This window comes from Chanos chanos, chromosome 4 (assembly GCF_902362185.1).
Source record: "Chanos chanos chromosome 4, fChaCha1.1, whole genome shotgun sequence".
Classification (NCBI taxonomy): domain Eukaryota; kingdom Metazoa; phylum Chordata; class Actinopteri; order Gonorynchiformes; family Chanidae; genus Chanos; species Chanos chanos.
Genome location: NC_044498.1, coordinates 40,129,908 through 40,148,985, shown reverse-complemented (window position 1 = coordinate 40,148,985; position 19,078 = coordinate 40,129,908). Strand labels below are relative to the sequence as shown.

General features: G+C 39.5%; 1 protein-coding gene and 1 non-coding gene across 2 annotated transcripts in view; one reads left to right on the top strand and one right to left on the bottom strand.

Moving 5' to 3' along the window:
• atrnl1a (attractin-like 1a) overlaps positions 1-19,078 on the top strand; it is a 194,035-nt gene that overhangs the window by 107,292 nt on the left and 67,665 nt on the right. Inside the window, exon 27 of the mRNA XM_030772321.1 lies at positions 2,067-2,145. Coding sequence (XP_030628181.1) covers positions 2,067-2,145 — 79 coding nt within the window. The remainder of the gene's footprint in view (positions 1-2,066; positions 2,146-19,078) is intronic.
• On the bottom strand, positions 15,375-15,445 carry trnag-gcc (transfer RNA glycine (anticodon GCC)). The gene has a single exon. It is a non-coding gene; the product is annotated as a tRNA-Gly (tRNA).

Below are 19,078 nucleotides of genomic sequence, written 5' to 3'. Positions count from 1 at the left end.
GCTTAATTTGATTAATGCGATGCCATTTCATCTCATTTAGTGAAGTTTAACAAAGTTTTTCTAGTTTTATTAAGAATTTGGCTCTTGTTCTTTGCCACGTCAGTTATTTGAAAAAAAAATCCATGTGTCACAGTGACTTATTCTGACTTGTTTACAGTGCGAGAGCTTTGATAAATCCTAATGTAATTGTGACTTGTGAGTTATGGTTCTTTCTCATGCTGGTGAGTTGAAAGTCTCACCATAGTGTGGAAGTTAATTTGAAATGTCACGCTACTTAAATGTCCCGTGCCCTTCATAGCTTTGCACTATGACACAAAGCTGCATATTGTGTTTGTGATAGAATGGGAAGCATTGCTAACCCTCTTCCTCCAAGCTGTGTCTGTAAGTGAGGTTAAGCTGGGGGGGGTGTGGGGGTGGTATGTGGCTAAAAAGCCTTTGGTGAAAGAGTGGCTCTGTCTGATCTGATGTCAAGCCCAGATGACCTAACCCCGGCTGTTTCCTGTCTTTCTGATGTCATTGTCCTTATAGTCATCAAATGAGCTGAAAAGGCTGGAGTTCCTACTGAGCGGGCTCTCAAAACTTAACCCACAAGACGGTAATTTCAGAATTGGAGGACAATTTAGGCATCGAAACTTTTGAAAAACTTACGCTTTATTTTATCATTTTCTGTTACGTATTTAATAAAAAGCAGGTAATAAACCGGGGTGGGGGGGGGGGGGGGTATGCATGTTCTCCCCGTGTCTGCATTGGTTTCCTCTGGGAACGCTGGTTTCTTCCCACAGTCCAAAGACATGCAGGTTAGGTGAATTGGAGACACTAAATTGCCCCTAGGTGTGTATGTGAGTGTGTTTGTCTGTGTGTCTGCCCTGTGATGGACTGGTGACCTGTCCAGGGTGTTTCCCTGGCTTTTGCCCAATGAATGCTGGAATAGGCTCCAGCACTCCCTGCGAAGCTAATTGGGATAAGCAGCTTTGAAAATGAGTGAGTGAGAGTGAGATAATAAACCATCAAATAATTTGATTTGTCCAGCTGAGGCATCAAAGGTACACTTTTTATGACCTGTTTTGTTTGTTGTGGGCTAACCCTTTTTTTTTTCCAATTTCAGTATTTTCAGTATTTTCAAATGTTTGCTCAAATACATTGTGCATATAGTCATTCAAACTATTAAAAGAACAATAGGTGAAACCTTCATTTTAATATCATCTTAATAAAAATGATTATGGCAACAGGGTTGAAATTAGAGTAACAGGGCTGCGCAAAGTAACAGGGTTGAATGGATACATTACTTTTGATTGTAGATCATGACATAAATGTGACAAATAAATACTCAGGACCACAGGAATGTTGTTTAACAATATTTTATATATCTTTTCTACGTTTCTTCTACAACTATATGCAATTTGTCTCAGGACAGGTATAATGTACGCAGCAAGTGCATGTTTTAGTATTTTGTGCATGGATTATTTGAAACTTCATGGGCGGGACAGAAAATGTCCTCCAATTCTTGAATGTCCCAAGTTCCAATGAAATTTGTTTCAGCCAAACACAGCGTAATTACGTCTGGTTTAGAACAGTACACACCTGTTTTACAACTCTTTTTGGTGAGGTCAAAAAGTAGCAAGTCCTTGAGGACCAGACATGAGCGATCCTATTGTGTCTCTCTGAAACCCTTAGTAAGTTTTGACAAAGATGTTACAGCATGCCAAAACATACAAACAAAGAAACAAAGAAATAAACGTGGGCAGATGCAGTGGCGGTTTGAATGACACTTTTTGAATTTATGTATTCATGCCTTTGTACAGATGGTGTGGTTTGAGGTTGTTAAGGACAGGACAGTGAATTAGCCCTCTAGCACTGTCCAACACAGAGCAATGTTTTCTTGTTTCATGGAAACATTATGGTACTTATGGTTTGACTGATAAATTGACTTACTAGTAAATATGTGGCAGCTGGTTACAGTCTGAGCATTTAAGTTCAAAGGAATGAAGTAATGCTGATATATACTGCTGAATTATTGAATCATTTGATTTGATTGGATAATTGATGGATTTTGTTTGGATCTCCAGCTGTTTCCTGTCTCTCTTGCTCGTCGCTGCTGTGGTGTGGAAAATCAAACAGACATGCTGGGCATCTCGACGAAGAGAGGTAGGTCAACCCATACATGCTCGCAGATCTGCACACACGCACACACACACACACACACATAAATGTGGTCTGAGTTTGTGTGTGAGAACAACATACACGGTGTTTATGGCTCTGATAAGTGAAGTTAAATTGTAGTACACAATGGCAATGACTTTGATCCTTTACCCTCAAGGATTCTTTAGTGTGTGTGTGTGTGTGTGTGTGTGTGTGTGTAAAAAAGAGAGAGTTAGAGAGAGAGAGAGAGAGATTTATGAAGGCTCTTAAAATTATGACCTCCTATAATGAGGTCTATGTTTTTTATGATTGTGTTACTCCTTCACTTTAACCCTGTGCAAGAAACATAAAAAATCAACTATCGCTGGGTATATGGCGATCAAGGCAACATTTCAGGTATATAGTGATCAAGGCAACATTTCAGGTATTTGGTGATCAAGGCAATTTTGTTTTTTTCTGGAATAATTTGGAAATTCGAGGTAGGTAAATTGTTTTCTTGGTAACCGACCCTCGGCTTTGAGGCTTTGGCATGCCAAATGCTTGTGTTTCTGAAGGATTTGTAAAAGTCACTGAGGCCTGCCAGTGAAGAGCTGTTTCTTTTAACGAGGCGCGAGTGGTGATAAACACACCCATTCCCCCTCATTACCCATCCTTACAAACCAATTAACTCTGACAGAGCAGCCTGTCAAAGGGACACGGGATGGAGTGATGAATAGTGGAAAAACTACAACAGATGCCAGCTCACCCCTAACCCCCACCTCCCCAAAATCGTTTTGTTCTTGTACAGGGTGTAAATGTTGCCATAAAAAGGAAGGGAGAATGCTGAAATGCAAATGAGAATCTAAACTGATTCATCGCAGAGCATTAAAAAAAAAAAATCCATACTGCAATCTGTCACTCTTTTTTTAATTGTGATCACAGCACAGAAAAGATTTTTGTTTGATTGATTTTTTTTTTTTCCCCGGGCTGTTACGTTCATGGGCTCTGAACATGGACTTTCTTTTTTTTTTGTAATCAAAAATTTATTTGTTTCTTTGCAAAAAGCACAGAGGACACAAAATACAAAGCTTTTTCATGTAAAAGCTCGCCACATGCTTCACACCCCAAAAATTCCATGAAGAAAGGATCTCTTTAAATGACTCTCTTTGAAAATTCAGTCCCTTTTATCCATATTTGGATTGTTCAATTACCTTTAAATTTCCTCTGTCCCTCCCCTCACATGGCAGCAGAGGTGAGCAGGGTTTGGACACACTTCCTCCAGTACATCTCATCCCAGCCACTGTATCTTTTCTCACCACAAGCAGCTTAGCATCAACAAGCAGAATAACGTGATTGGAGAAGAGTCCTGTTCACTCTCGCTGCTCCATAAGCACCTGGCCATCAGGGAGTATCAATGAGCAGGCAGAGTGACCCAGGCCCATGCACCCACTCAAGGCAGCACGGGTGGCTTCATTCTTCTGCTTCCCCGGCAACAGTCGACAAGTGCCGCACAGCAGGGATTCAAACCATGTTTGGGCTTTTTGTTAGAGAATTGAGCTTATGCCTGCGATCTGGCTGAGAAGCATGTTTTTGAATGATGGTTCTTTTTAAAATGCAGTTCATGTCAGGACTGATATGAGCAGTTGTTCAGGAAACCATGTCACTGATGTTCACCCAAAATAAAAAAAACAAAAAAAAGATTTTTCTGTTTTCTGATAATTGAACCGTAGCTGTAAAAAGTTTAAATGGGCTAAACTGAACTCCTCAAATTGGCATAAATGAAATGTCTAAGCAACAAAATGTATTCATCAAACACCAATTCAGTGTGTGGAATTGAGAGGTAATGCAATGCCTTAAAAGTTGTTTCTCACATTTTGCTGCAGAGGTAGCTTCTAAAATGTTGTAACTTGGATTCTAATTTAGATATTGGAAGAAAAAAAGTGGATACTGTTCAGAGCAAAATGGTTGAGAATGAATTGTTCAGATTTTCTAAGTCTAAATACTGTGACCATTTTACTATGTATAGGGTTTGTATAGGCTGTCACACCTGTAGCTTAGGGCTGTTATCTGGTTTACTAGCTGTAGGAACTTTTATGTATTATGTTTGTATATGTGCAAAGGTAAAGTAGCATTTCTGCTTGATGTTTCGCTGTTGTTGTGACGTAAAGATGTAAACTTGTTAGAGCAGAAGTCATTGTGTGTCGTGAAATGCTTATGTTAGTTCCTCTGGCACTCATAAAGTGAAAATTAAACTAAATTATTTAAACAATGTGACCCACAGGCTTAGTCGACAAAATGGACTCATTTAATATACTCAAGAGAGTCATACTAAACACATATGTTTCTGTAGGGTTACAACAGTGACCAGAGTAATCCTTGGTGGATGTGTGTTGTTGTAAGACAATGTGTGTTAGGGTATGTATGTATCTGTCAGGCTTGTGTTTCTGTGCATTAAGAAGGTTAATTGGCATGTGACTGACAGACTGCTGTTTATATGTTTGAGTATGTATTTTTGTACATGTACACTTGCTGTAGGCAATGCAGAATACTTAAACTTACGGATAGGGCGTGTGCGGTTGTTTTCTCCAGTGAGCACTATCTCTCACACACACGTACAGAGACACATAACCTTACATTATTTATGTGGCTTGTCCCCTATCGCCCAGACCCTGCCGTGCTTGGTTTACTGCTGTAAAACCCGTGGCAGCACAGAGCCTGGCTGCATAGCTCCATACTCATTTTTCATACTGAACTCAGCCTAAAGGGAGGGCCAAGGGATCCTGTGGAGATGATGCTAGATTGCATGGGGCCGTCATATCAAGCACAGCATTCCCCCACCTGTACTGCATGGTTACCCCCATAGACTCATAATGTGCCTTGGGGCAGCTGAGAAAAGGAACGGTTGGCTCATTGCTTCTATCAGAGCTTGTGTTATGTGGTAAGCCAGTGTCTGGTAGGCCAATATCTGTACGTTTCAGGGTCGGAAGTTGTTTGTATAGGGGTATGTGTGTGTGTGTGACTGCTCATGTGCTTTGTTTGTGCATTGAAAGGCGAGTAGTGACTTTTCAATTCAAGGTCACTGCAATACCTACCATTGAAAGGTGAGTAGTGACTTTTCAATTCAAGGTCACTGCAATACCTAACTACCAGATTTGGTTTATGACCTTTCATTCAATGACACCTCTTCTTTTCTAGGGAGGTCAGAGTGAGGCAGGGTTCAGTCTCTTTATTCATAGATATCTGTTTTTTTAGATGTCTTTTCAGACACACATCCTCACATCAGCTAATCAAAGTCTTGTGCTGCTCATTAATTGGGAGGAAAACAGCCATGTGGTTTCTTGGAAGAGGAGGAGCGTTTTAGTCTTTCATCTAAAAGCTAACTATAATGATAATGATAAGCTGAATAGGTAGCAGAGTGATTACACTACACAGCAATTTATTGTTTTATTGGTAGAATGAGAAGAGTGGGGAACATTGTTGTTTTACGCATGATGTATGAGTATGTTTTGTTTCTTTGTTTGTCAGTTGTTTGTTTGTCAGTATATTTGTCTATCTGTCTGTCTGTCTGTTTGGTTGATTGGTTGGTTGGTTGGTTTCTGTCTGTTTGGTTGGTTGGTTGGCTGGCTGGTTGGTTGGTAGGTTGATTGGTTGTTTATTGTCATTATTACCCATGATATTAATGAACCATCCTTTCATGTGGCTGTTAGACATGACCAAGTAGAAGTCTTGTCAGCTAACCCCATGTGATACAGGTTCAGGTCCTGATAATGGACATCAGGTCAGTCTGAGTTAGTGTGCTAAGCAATACATTTTTGTTGTTGATTTTACTTATCAGGCTTAGATTCATGAAAAAGTAGCTGTTTTTGATATGCAGGTTATTGACAGAGTGCAATGTGTTCAGTGATGGATTGTGTTATGAAGCACATAAGTACTGGTGAATACGCACGGGTGTTCCATGTGTAAACCCATTTTGGATTTATTGTCTGTGTAGTCATTAGATTACAAAGAAAAAAAAAAAGAAAAAGAAAAAACACCCCAAAAAAATCTTGGTTTGATCTGAACAACAATGATTGGTATTGTTTTTGGAAGGTTTTGATAGTCTTCACTGGCATGTGAATGCAACAGCTGAATTGGTATAGTTTTCACTGTCGTTATTGTGGCTAATGCCAGTGACATTGTTTGCCTGTTCCTCAGGGGTAGTCATTTCACACTTGCTCCGTTCAAATTCTAGCACTCCCAATTCATCGAGTCAACTAGTTGTCACAGCCTGCAGTCAGACTGCTAGCTTAAAAGAAAACAAGAGTGGATGGGGTGACCTGACACTTTTGGGTATCTCCAAGTATATGGTTTTGAACAGAAGTATCTTAAACTGATAACAATATTCAGAATGTGATTTCTTTCCTTATCTCGCCTCTGTAGCCGGTGCTCTGCCTGCCTCTCTGCAGAATCACTATTTTATGTCCCTCTTTCCTTGGCCCAAACAGTTACCAGGCAAACTGACTGTTGGACCACATGTCCTTGTCAGTCTTTATCTACGAAACACGAGTGAGCTCAAGTTTTGAAATGAGGCGTGTTACTTGTTTGTCTGGTCTTGCCTCCTCCAGAAGGTTTTTTTTTTTTTAATTTTTTGTTGTTTTGTTTGGGGTTTTTTCCTACCTCAGGTACTGCTAATGAAGGATAGCCACATTGTCAGAGCACAGTGCTGATGAGGGAGCAGGATCCTTTAAGCCCACTTTAGCTTTTTCTCATCATTCTCTTGGTGGCCATCAAGCGGGAAATTAACAATGCAAATCAATGGAGCTGAATGGTGTATTTTTATTATCCTCCTGCTCTGATGTATTTAGAGCATGAACGATTATTACAGAGATAGATTACGGACAGCCAGCGCCTCCGGCTCTCAGGGAATCAGTCAATATGTTCAGATAGGCCTAATTTATTATTTCATCCTGTTTCTTCTTCCCCCTTCTCTCTCTCTCTCTCTCTCTCTCTCTCTCTCTCTCTCTCTCTCTCTCTCTCTCTCTCTCTCTCGCTCTCTCTCTCTCTGTCTCTCCCCCACTCTGTCTCTCTCCATGGATTATGGTATACTCCTGCTATGTTTTTCTTTTTCATTCAGCTGAATTTAATGCCATTACTCACTTGGTTACGAACAAGAAATTGTGGTGATGTACTCTCATATGCTCTCCTACCACCCAAGAAATAAATATGATGTATTGAATAGAGTTGCTCTGCAGAGGAGGTTGCATTTCATCATATGCTATAGAAATATGTTCATGTAGATTAGAAAACATCTCTGCTGACTAGTGCTGTGGAGGTTTCATGAGCTGTGTGGCAAAGATCATAAATAAAAAATGTAAAGCTTAAACGTGTACTGACCACACGGCCTGGATGTCTTGGGTTTTTTTCCCCCTTGGATGCTATTTTCTCTTTGAAGGAAATTTGATTTGCAAAAATCTGAGTATTTGATACATTTACGGTTAAAGACATGTAAAGGCACAGATGTCCCCCTTTCACTCACAGTCTTTTGTTTCAAGTTCTTGAAAATCCACAAATCCTCACCACACACACACACACACACACACACACACACACACTCACACACACACTTCGGTGGAAAATGAGGCAAAGCAATTAAAGATGTGTTGCTTCTTTGACTGGTTAAATATGCATTCTGTTTATTCATTGATTAGCCTCAGTGGTATCACGGTCAGTACAATAATACATGTATGTCTTGTATGTAGCATGAAAAAAAAAAAAAATTAAATGCTACATCAAATTTTTGTCAAGTGCCAGACATATTCCATCAGTGAGTTTCAGAACTAGAATGTAATTTGCTGTTATTTACACTCTGGAGTAATTGGGAATTCTATCATTGTATTGTTTCATGCTCACAGTTCATTACCGCATTTATACTGCCAATCTAACCCCAGAGGTGAAATTCCATACGGATTCCTTATCCAGTGGGAGAGGGAGGGAACTCACTGGCATGGTTAATTATGGATCACAACCAGAGTAGAACATAATTTTAGAACTGGATTTATGATAATGACTTTCTCAACAATAATTTTTGGATATGAGATCAAACAATCAAAAACTTCTTTGAAATTCTAATCATGATGCACAAGACATCTCGTATACACGTCTTTGATTTGCCTAATAGGGTTGCCCCCCAGTGGACTGAAACAGAGCCTATTTTGACAACTAACCTCATTAAGTTTGGCTCTTGTCTTTCCACAGATGTGTAAATAACCACTTAAAGCCCTGCTTATTTGACTGTTTCATGCGTTCACTACAATCTTTTATTCTATAATTCATACGGTTATCTAATGCTTTTTATTACTGTGAGTCTGATTTTTTTCCTCTCTAAACAACCAGAGCCATATTTCTGCTTTTCATATTTGCACTGCTATGTGTGTACATTAGTCAGTCAGAGAGATTTTTTTCACTGCGTCCTGAAACACCTCATGTCTCCCTAAATCCATCAAGATTTCTGTCCCTGTTTTTTAAACTCTTAATCTGTGTTGTGCCTAAACGTTCTCTATATTTTGATTGGATGGCGGCTTATTTCCATTGCTCATTTTAAGTTATTTAGAACGTGTGTGTGTCTACGCTAGGTATGTGAGCTCTCAATTCTGTACTGCAGAAGCAAATTATTTTAAATGAGATGGTCGCATTTTCTTTAATTAAAATGTTTTATAATTGTGTTTTATTCATTTCACATAATGAACAAGTAGTCTGTAAGTTTAAGTTTATTTTAAATTTCAAATACATTTTGCATTAAATGGTGTTACTGTTTTAATAAAAAAGTTTTTTTTTGCAAATCTTTTACTACAGTAAATCTTAAATAGTGCTGTTTGAGAATTCAGTAATGTTAGATTACTTTGAAGAATGTACCGAAATCATGTCATATTCTGTTCATCATCTGGCACAGATGTTTTACAGTTTCAGCTGGGATTTGGTGTCAGACCATGCACAGTTGCTCTTGATATCAGATGCCTTCCGCTGCTTTATCTACTGAATTAGCTGTTTGTGCAGGGAGTTTGTATTTCAGTTGTGGCACACTGTCTAAATTGGTAGTTGTAATGTCTTAGGAGTTAAGTTGGTACTGTGATAAAGAAGTAAGACTGGTTGTTTTTCAGTATGATAGCTGGAAATCCTGCTGTTCTTGTTCTGTAATGAATGAATTTTTTTTGCTTGTGCGAAGAATTGGTGCCAATAACGATGTCAGAGATTTTTTTCCCTGAAAAGAATATATTGTAACACCAATATGCATTTGTTGTTATTCGTTTGTTTGAATATGTCATCTGAGAATAGCGATGCTATAATTTCCTGAATGCTTTTGCTGTCTATGCCTCTTTTTGCCCTAACTGGTGTCGTGTGTCGTGTGCTATACTGACTGAAAAACCCTCTCGGCTGAGTGTTATCTTCTGGCCTAGTGAGCAGCACAATGTCTGCATTTGGCTCTCATTAACCAGGGTGACAGATTAGAAGGAGTTGAGTAAGCACTTACCCACCCCCACCCCCCCACACACACACTCCAGAACAGAACAGATTTAAACAAACAGAGAAGATGGGAAGGGATGAAATGGTTTAACCCCCTCCCTCTGTGTTTATCACTTTGATTGGGTTACGTCTGGACAACAACACAAACTGCACCATTCTGTGTCATATTTCTGGATTGTCACCCACCAAGAATGTTACATTTAAGTTCCGCTGAAATTAAATCTTAGAAACAGAATGTGCCTGTTTATCAGACAGGGCTCAAACAAGTACACCATCTGGTTGTTTTTGTTTTGTGAAAAGTGCTTTTTTTTTTCTTTTCTTCTCCTTTTTTTTTAAACACCGAACATAATGCAGTTCTCTATTGCAGGACGGAAAGAATTGAAATAACTTGTTGAATGTATTTTAATGTCTTATGCCGTTCACATGCAGTAAGACCAGTTCTTAATTAGCATTTAAAACTAAAAACAACGACAAAAAAAGAAATAAATCTGTGTGGCACTTGACGAGCTTATGAACTGTGTGGTTTGAGGACATGGCGGTTGGGTTTACAGTGCTGCACTTGCTTAATGGTGCCTATCAGAGAAAAGCAGGAGCAGGAGACTGCTGTTATCATCTGACATGAGATTAGCCTGCAGGTCCCCCTTTTGCTTCAGAAGCATCTTAAACACAGCGTCAATCTTCAAAGAAGCCGCAGATTTCTCTCTCTCTCTCTCTCTCTCTCTCTTTCTCTCTCTCTCTCTCTCTCTCTCTCTTTCTCTCTCTCTCTTTGACACAAGGGCATATCTCACAGGCTTCACAGCATAGTGTCAATCCTCTTTATTTTGAAGTTTTTTTTTTTTGTTGTTTTTTTTTTTTCCATTTCATTTAATTTTGCCAAAATGTGATGCTGACACACCTTTGGTGATGGTGTGCTTGCCCTTCTGGAAAGGTAAAGATCTGATCCCGGGTGTCAGTGTGATGGATGGCCCTGGTACACTTCTGACTTCTCTGTCTGCTGTGAAATAAAGTCACTGATATCTGATATAACCTCTGTCATCAGTGAGCCTCAACACCAAACATATTTACTGCTGAAAAAATATTGCTTTGCCGCTGTTGCAGCTAGAGTATGATTCTTTTTCTTCCATTTTAGTTTTTTAGTTGCTCATGTTAGTTCACAAGTTAACATTCTTCAACAACCAAAAACCTTTCATTAAAAGGGTGAAATATATTAAGAATGGATATTATATAGTTCTGAAACATATACTTTATAGTGATGTGGATGTTTACATTAATTTATTCGACTCCTCATAATGGATTTGCTGTGACACTGAATCATTGTAGTGGTAAATGATGCAAGAGCATTCTCAAATCCCTTTACTGCATAACAATGCATCTAACATGACAAAATAATGATTTGAACTCATGTGAGAGTCATGTTGTTTCACAGGGGAACAGTAACTAGACCTGTAACAGTCTGTTTCCTGTGCAGGATGCTTTGTTTGTTATTTTATATCTGTTTTGTGCGGTATTTTATTTCTCTGTGGGGGAGCTGTAGAGGGCAGTCTGCTCTCAGCACTGTTGATTTGTGCATTCACACCAACAGCTTGTCCTCTTTAGCAATGCTAATCACACTCAGGTTTTGGTCACACTATATTGTGGCATGTAACTGTCGGATACTAATACTGGAGCCAGTAATGATGTCTGGCAGCACACTAGCATATGAATGTTGGAAAGAGAATTAGGAAATTAGCCATCCTCGATGCAGGGCATTTTGTGTGTGTGTGTGTGTGTGGCAGAGAGTGAGAGGGAGAGAGAGAGAGAGAGAGAGAGAGAGAGAGAGAGAGAGAAAGAGAGAGACAGGGTGTCTGTGTGTGAAATATATTGCTTATGGTGTTTTAAACTGTAGTGTTATCCTTGTCTTATTGTAGGTGGAGTACATCATCTCTCCGGCTATAAGATCACCATTGACACTCCCCAGTCTCTCACTGTCTCCCTTACACATGTCTACTCATAATGAGTAAGGCTCTGGTCTTATTTACAAACAGCCAATTTACAGCCTTCTCCACACGCCCCTGATTCCCTGCCTGATACCGTATTTCTCTCTGATGAGCAATGTGCAAATAAATGTGCCAAGAGAGATGAATAGTGGTGGCTGTGACAAAATTACTCATGTTTCTCTAGCAAGCAGACTGAAGGTCTGAAAATGAGCATCATATCAATGAACAAATGCTACTGAGCACTGAGGGTCTCAACTGTAGCTGTGAAAGCTGTACATGGCAAATTAAGTGCTTCCACTTTTCCACTGTGTGTGTGTCTGCGTGTGTGTGTGAAAGAGAGAGAGAGAGAGAGAGAGAGAGAGAGAGAGGGGCCTTTAGTTTCTGCTCGGTTATGACTCCCTGCTAGGTTATTTGGGTCATTCATATACATTTTTAACTAATATCATTTTCTCTTTTGTTTACATTCAGAGCTGAAGACAGAGATACAGACTGTGCTTGTGTTTTTCCCCAGTGTTAGTCCTTGTGCTTTGAAGTCAATGTCCTTATGATTTTTTTTTTTTTTTTTGTCAGCAGAGGCAAATTTGTCCCCTAGACAGTGACGTCCATCTAAACAGTTTAGCTCTAGTGAGACGTGTGTCTAGGAGAAAAACAAAAAGCAAGGACAGGACAAAAAATGTAACAGTCAGAGGACAGAACTGGGAAACAGACAGGATGGAATAACAACACGGACATAGAAAGTTGCTACAGCATACCAATGATAGAACAAGACAGAACAGGTAGTGGAGAACACAACGTGAGACAGAAATTGTATGTATTCCTTTGAAAGGTGTTTTGAATCAATTTCTAGCACTTCTATCTGTTTATAGGCTCAGTCATGTGCCACAAAATGCTTGCCTGGAAGTGTAAGAGTTTGTGTCAATACAGATACTATCTAGAGGAGAGAGAGAGAGAGAGAGAGAGAGAGAGAGAGAAAGAAAGAGAGAGATTGAGTTTCAAAGACAGATGGGTGACTACATTCTATATGAAGAGAGATAAATCCTTTTTGCTGCTTACTATGCTGCCATAGTACTCTTTCATAAACACAATTGACCAGCATGCCTCAGTACATCATCCTAAGGGCTGTTCCAGATGGAGCAGTGCACACGCTCATTTTTTGATCTCCCTAAGTATCTGTCTTTCACAGACAGATACTTACACACTCTCTTTGAAACACGCCATTCAAGTTATTGAGAGAGACAGGTATCTGTTGATGCTAAATGAAGCACAACCCGCCTTTTTTTTTTTTTTTTTTTACCCTCCCTTTCATAATGCGTATAGAGCCTTTTACAGCAGGACCCAGAACCAACATACACAGGAAATGAAGGTGATGGCTGTTTATTAATCAGCTCTGAAACAGATCCTGCAACTCCCAGGCCTGTCGTCCCTCTGTCTCCGCGTTAGAGCTCAGCATTGTGGAGCCATCAGACTGTGAAAAGAGGGTCTTTTGAATAGAGCCCCACTGCAGTGGGGCATAAACAAAGGCAGATTTGATCACCCACCCCTCTGGCCTTTGATATCAATGCTTTATGCAGATGACAGTTCTGTTTTCCCCCCCTCTGACTGGAGTCTTAGAGACACACACAAAAAGCCTGTCCATCAGATTAGAACCTTCCAGCACAATTTTGTGAAGTGGCAAATGTTGAATGATCCAGGAACTTGTGTGTGTATGTGTGTGTGTGTCTGTGTCTGTGTGTTATGCTGATCAGATACACTGGAGCCCTGACAGAGTAGTAAAGGGTAGCTATTATAGAGCAGAGGGTTGTGGGGAAGGGTAGAAGAGAACCTCTGCTGCCCATCCTAATAAGGCTACTGCTCCAGTGATTCAGTGACTGGATTAGTGGACCTTTTGAGCCTACATTATTTTTTGTCGTACATACTGTTTACACATAGATAAAGAGAGAGAGAGAGAGAGAGGAGATTAGTTTTTCCTTTGCTCTCTCTCTCTCTCTCTCTCTCTCTCTCTCTCTCATCTCTCACTGAGAGTTGTTAAGACACAATTCCAGATGTTATATAAGGGGATGGTTGATCCAAGATATTCATACAAGATGATGCAAGATGGTCCACTGATTTAAACAGCAGGAGACATATTCCAAAAATATTCCATTGTGTTAACTTACTGTTCCTCACAGATAATGCTGCTTTTTCTCTCCAAGCCTAAATGAACATTTAAACTTCAATTAGAGGATATTGTTCAATATGCTAAAGTATTAAAGTGTTCATTCTGAAAGTCACAATTGTGGTGAAGAATGTGACTTTGTCTTTTTTAAAATTAAACCTAGGTCTGTATGCCTTGTGTTTTATTGAAAAAATTAAAACAGAATTATTAGTATGGTGCGTCACCGTTTTTCTCTAGGCCACTTTTGAAAAGCATAAAGAGTTTGCCTAAAGCCTCCAGTACAGTTTCGTAGCACTGAAGCTCTAAGAGTAATTGTGGAGAGATCAGGTAGATAAGGAGCGGTTGTTTAATTAGAGAACCGATAGAAAGTGTGATAGCAGAAAACTAGATTACCAGACTGATTTACATGGTTGACTATACTCTTCATAACAGCATTCAAATAACACAGGTTTGTGTACCTCCGTTCAGTATGAGGAGAAGGAACAGGGCTAATAAACTCTGGTTTTGTAATGAAGACTATGCAGTGCATGGCTATGAGATTCTCATGGCTGTCTGGGTATTAAAATGGGCACTCGCACACACGCGCACACACACACTCATACACACACACACACACACACACACACACACAAGTTTATATGCAATTTATATATATATATATATATACTTACATTTGCATGCGCATGCACACACACGCACAGACATGCACATACTACAAACATATACGTATACATGTATACAGGTCAGTGCATGATTTCACATAAGCACACATACACACACACAAGCAGATGAACACACGCTCAGATCCCTGGGGAGTAAAAATTACAATTACAATGACAAAGATTTGACTATTAAATAACTTGGAGCTCAGCAGTGCCCTGGGCAAGAGAAATTAAAGATTGTTTGCTACAGGAAAATAAGGAGTCTAATTTGACATGAATGCATGCCTTAATCAGATTAGCTGGCTTCGTTCAGGCTTGTGAATTGCTTTTTTTGTTCTCATGCTCTAGAAATGTAGCAGAACATCAAGCTTTTGTGAGCTTATCAGATGCTCCATCAATCTCTAATCCTGAGTTCAACACCACCGATGCCTCAGTGGGTTTACTGTGTGACAGTGGATCTTAATGAAAAATCCAGTCTGTATAAACTGCTCATGCACTCATACACAGCACTCTGTGATATGACATTAGTGTAACTCACTAGTTATTATTCATAATGTATTAACTTTTTATTTACAAATTATTATTATTGTTATTTTGATATTAAATTCTGTAAACAGGTAGTTATCAGTACATTAAAACCTTGTGACAGAGCTTTATATGACATGCTCTCTAGGCATAAACTTTCCGTACATGACTTCATGACAACATCTCAAGAATTCCTGTGATGTAGTCCTGCATGAAATACATGCATATGAAACGAATAGAACTGGAGTTCTAGAATGGATTCTTTCACCTTTCTTTAGTAGCTTCTCACACACCCTGCCTCATTTCCTGTTTGTTTTTTCCTATGCCTTTTTCACTTATACACATTTGCATACTCACATCAGTGTTAGGGAAGCACATGATATATGCTTTTTTCAGGCGCCACAGCTCTGAGTGGAGGTGAATGTAAAAGGAACCGACTGCATTGGCCGGGAATCGAACCCGGGCCTCCCGCGTGGCAGGCGAGAATTCTACCACTGAACCACCAATGCTTGACACATAGGTGTCAATCAGTTGTAAGCACTCGTCATAGACTACATAAACAAAGGATAACTTCTGGGAGCATAAGCCTTACTGCCCCCTACCTCTCACACCTTCAGTCACATCCTCTCTTCTTCTCCTATCCTTATGTAACTTGTGTAATTGCTCGCGAAAGTAGTCAGATTTTTCCCGCCTTAGCTTTTTCATAACCCTTTCTCTCTTTCTCTGTACAACAGTGGAATACTAATCATAGGAGTTATGCCTTCTGCTCTCTCCCTTTTCTCTGGCTGACTCGTACTGTGGACTGTTGCTCTCTTGTTCTCTATGGAGTGGTGACAGTTGCCGTGAAAACCACTACCATGGTAACAACTGCTTACACCCGCCAGGAAGGGACAATTAGCGGCACTAATGAACAAGTGCCTGTGATCAGAGCATCTTCCTCTCCTTCGCTCCACTCCTCTCTGAACCAGCCCAGCGGCAGGAGGCACCAGAGAATGAAAGAGACAGAAAGTGAGAGAAGGGAGGGGGGTATTTGCAAAAAGTTCACAGGAAGTTTGTGTTTTAAAAAGGTCCTTAAACTCCCACTCTATCTGTATGTTGCTTCTCTTTGAAGTGACTCCTTGGTCCTCTCTTGGGTATATGACTGTCGGGGTGTGTGTGCGCGCGTGTCTGTAAGCGCGCGTGTGAGAGAGACAGACTGGACAGAGTTCTCCCTGATGTTGCCATATGTTTTGAAAAGCATTGATGCCTCCACTTCACATGGTTTGTCACTGACTTTTCTAAGTATGTGTTTGGTTTTTTAAGTGAATATTTCATCCGGAGGGGACCATCAAAATTATGGGACAGACTGTGTGCCTCTGGAGAAGTATTGAAGAGGATTCTCATAGAGTAAATAACCATCTTGAAATGGTTGTAACTGTTAAACATTTTTTTTAATGTTTGTGATTAGCAAGGTGTTTGATAGCTTGATTGTAATTTTTCTATTTGCATAATGCTGTTATGTACGCTTTCCATAGTTCATAAGCAAAACAGAGTCTGTAGATTCTTTTTATTGATCTCTTTTAAGACTAAAATGTCATTAACAAACTGCTATCCCAAACCATCCCAAATACTTTTTGTAGTAGTCTCATATCTGGTGCTTTTTTTGCATTCTTTGATATGGATTGTGATAATTCAGTGATAAAAAAAAGAGATGAAGAGATAGGAAAGAAATCCATAGCTTTTCATAGCATGGAGTCTGGCTGATTGTAATCTAGCTCTTTTATATTAAGTTGTAGTTTGCAAATATCGGCCTTTAATTCATTGAAAGCAAAGCATTAAGTGTTGTGAGCACATCCGTTTCCATCTGCACATAGCTGAAATCCATTGGTTAGAGACTACATTCTTTACTTAGGCTGTGAGATGTGTGGGCATTTGTTCAATTGAGCCATTGGATTTCTATGCCTTGGGCTACAACTGGGTCTTGTGATGGTGTACTGTGGTGCCAGCACAGTAGAAATAGCCTTTAGTGTTCACACAAGTCTCAGTTCCCTCTTTGATTTGCTGGATTAACACTGTGGATCAACAGAAATCAAAGAAAAAGGTGTAAACAAAGCCACTTAAATTTGTGTCAGAAACACTTCTACCTCAAGAATTTCATGATTTTCAGTACCAAATGTGAGGAGGCATCAACAGGAAGTCAAACACAGTCCAATAGAGACAAATACTAAGTGGAACAGACACAGACAGCGTTCTGTGGGTTCGATACATGTGGAGTTCATTTATTGATTGGCGACAGCAGCAGTAAATATGCTGAGATAATGAATGCAGTTATCGGTCTCAGACCCACTTCATCCATCATAACTGGCCGTTAGCCAAGTACCTAATGCCCCTTTTTCATAATCAAACTCACCTCTGTGTCTCCCTGTTTTTCTTAGTCAGCCTAATTAGAAACACTCCTCTCAGATTCCATTTAAGTGCTTTGCTAAGGCTAGGTAGATCTGTTTTATCTGGATAAAAATGTCTTACTGTGTTTTATTACATGAAACGTTCCAAATAACAGCTTTTGAAAGACAGATAATAATTCTCATAATGGTAGATTTAGACTTGCTTCTTAAGTTACTTTTTAGATTGAGTCTGTCCAGTCAGATCCATAAGTTAACCCATTCCTCAATGGCTGGAGACCTTTGATGATACGTGTTTGTGTAGCTTCTGAATCTAGATTAACTATGGTGAAATAAAATGGTGTCTATCTTTACACAATGATAGGAGATTCAGAGTTGGCTCCCACTGACTAATACACACTAATAGAATCTGAGGTTGGCTGGTGTGACTGATTGCTTTGCTAATTGAGCCAGCCCGTGGCAGCCAAAAGTGTAATTGTCCATGATTTAAGAGGTTAGATTGCTTCTATAGGAAGAATGCCGCCAAATGCTCTCTGGAAATGAATGATTCTCAAAGCTCATGTGTTGGGATTTAGCGTGCCACGCTGAGTACTAATAGAGAGGGCTGAAGACTCTGTGCCACTCTATCAAGAATCAAGGTTTCTCTGCAGTGTTATAATGTTGCACCCTGGTTCTCTCTGTTTATCACTTTTGGTTCTGAAGTTCTGAACCCTTTACCCTGTGTATTGAAATGATCAAGCAAAAGTAGAGGTGTACACATGTTATGCTCTTTTATGACTAACTTGAGTCCACAGGGATGAAGAGATGGGGGCACAGATATGAGGTATTAACATTCATGTTAATTTTAGCATTAGCATGAGGTTGAACTCTGTGAAAAGCGAACTGCAGTTTATTTTTAATATCGAGTGAAAAAAGCGTTTATTAAAAGTGTTTAATAAATACATTTACTTGCTTTAACACTATTGATTTTGAAAGAGGCATTTTCCATGGGGTTTTGGTCTCAGGATTTTGTCTCATAATTTTATAAAAAATTTCATATGATGATGCATAACTATACTTTTCTTGTCTTTTTTTTTTTTTACCCTTTTCTAATTGTCATAAAAGTTTCATCTTTTCTCACTTAATACCACAGACTGGGAGTCATCAAAATATTACAGGGACTTTGGGTTATTTCTGTACTCCTGCAAGATCTGTTCTGTTTGGTCTCATGAAAGACAGGACAACTCACACTCAGCTTCTTACTTCAGGAAATGCATCCACTCCTATTTATTCCACATTAATTGAGCCAGCTGCATAAAGCATCTTTCTCCATTTTCTCTGAAGTGCGCTCTCAAGTAATTATTCATCAAAACAGTCTGTGAGCACTTCAACCCTTCTATTCTCTCCATCTGTCTCTGTAAGCCCTCTCGAAGAGCCTTGGACCTCTGATTTCAACAAAGTCATCCATCCTTGTCAGTGACCAGAGAAGTCAGTGTCTGAGAAGTCAGTCAGTATCACACTGTTCTCTGACCTCCCAAAAAAGGGTAATTGTCACAACTATGAATGGATCATTGTGAAGTACTCATTGTCATTCTCGCCTTAGTTCTCTGTTCTCCTCATATCACACTAAGTCCTTTCACAGAGGCGAGCTATTTTGCATATTTGCAAGCGTGAATCACAGGTATGAATTACAGGTGTCACTAAATGATTTGTGAGGGTTCCCTGAAGAGTTTTGTGAATAGCAAGATCAGTTGCTTTTAATTGTTGTGGAGTAGTTTTTGT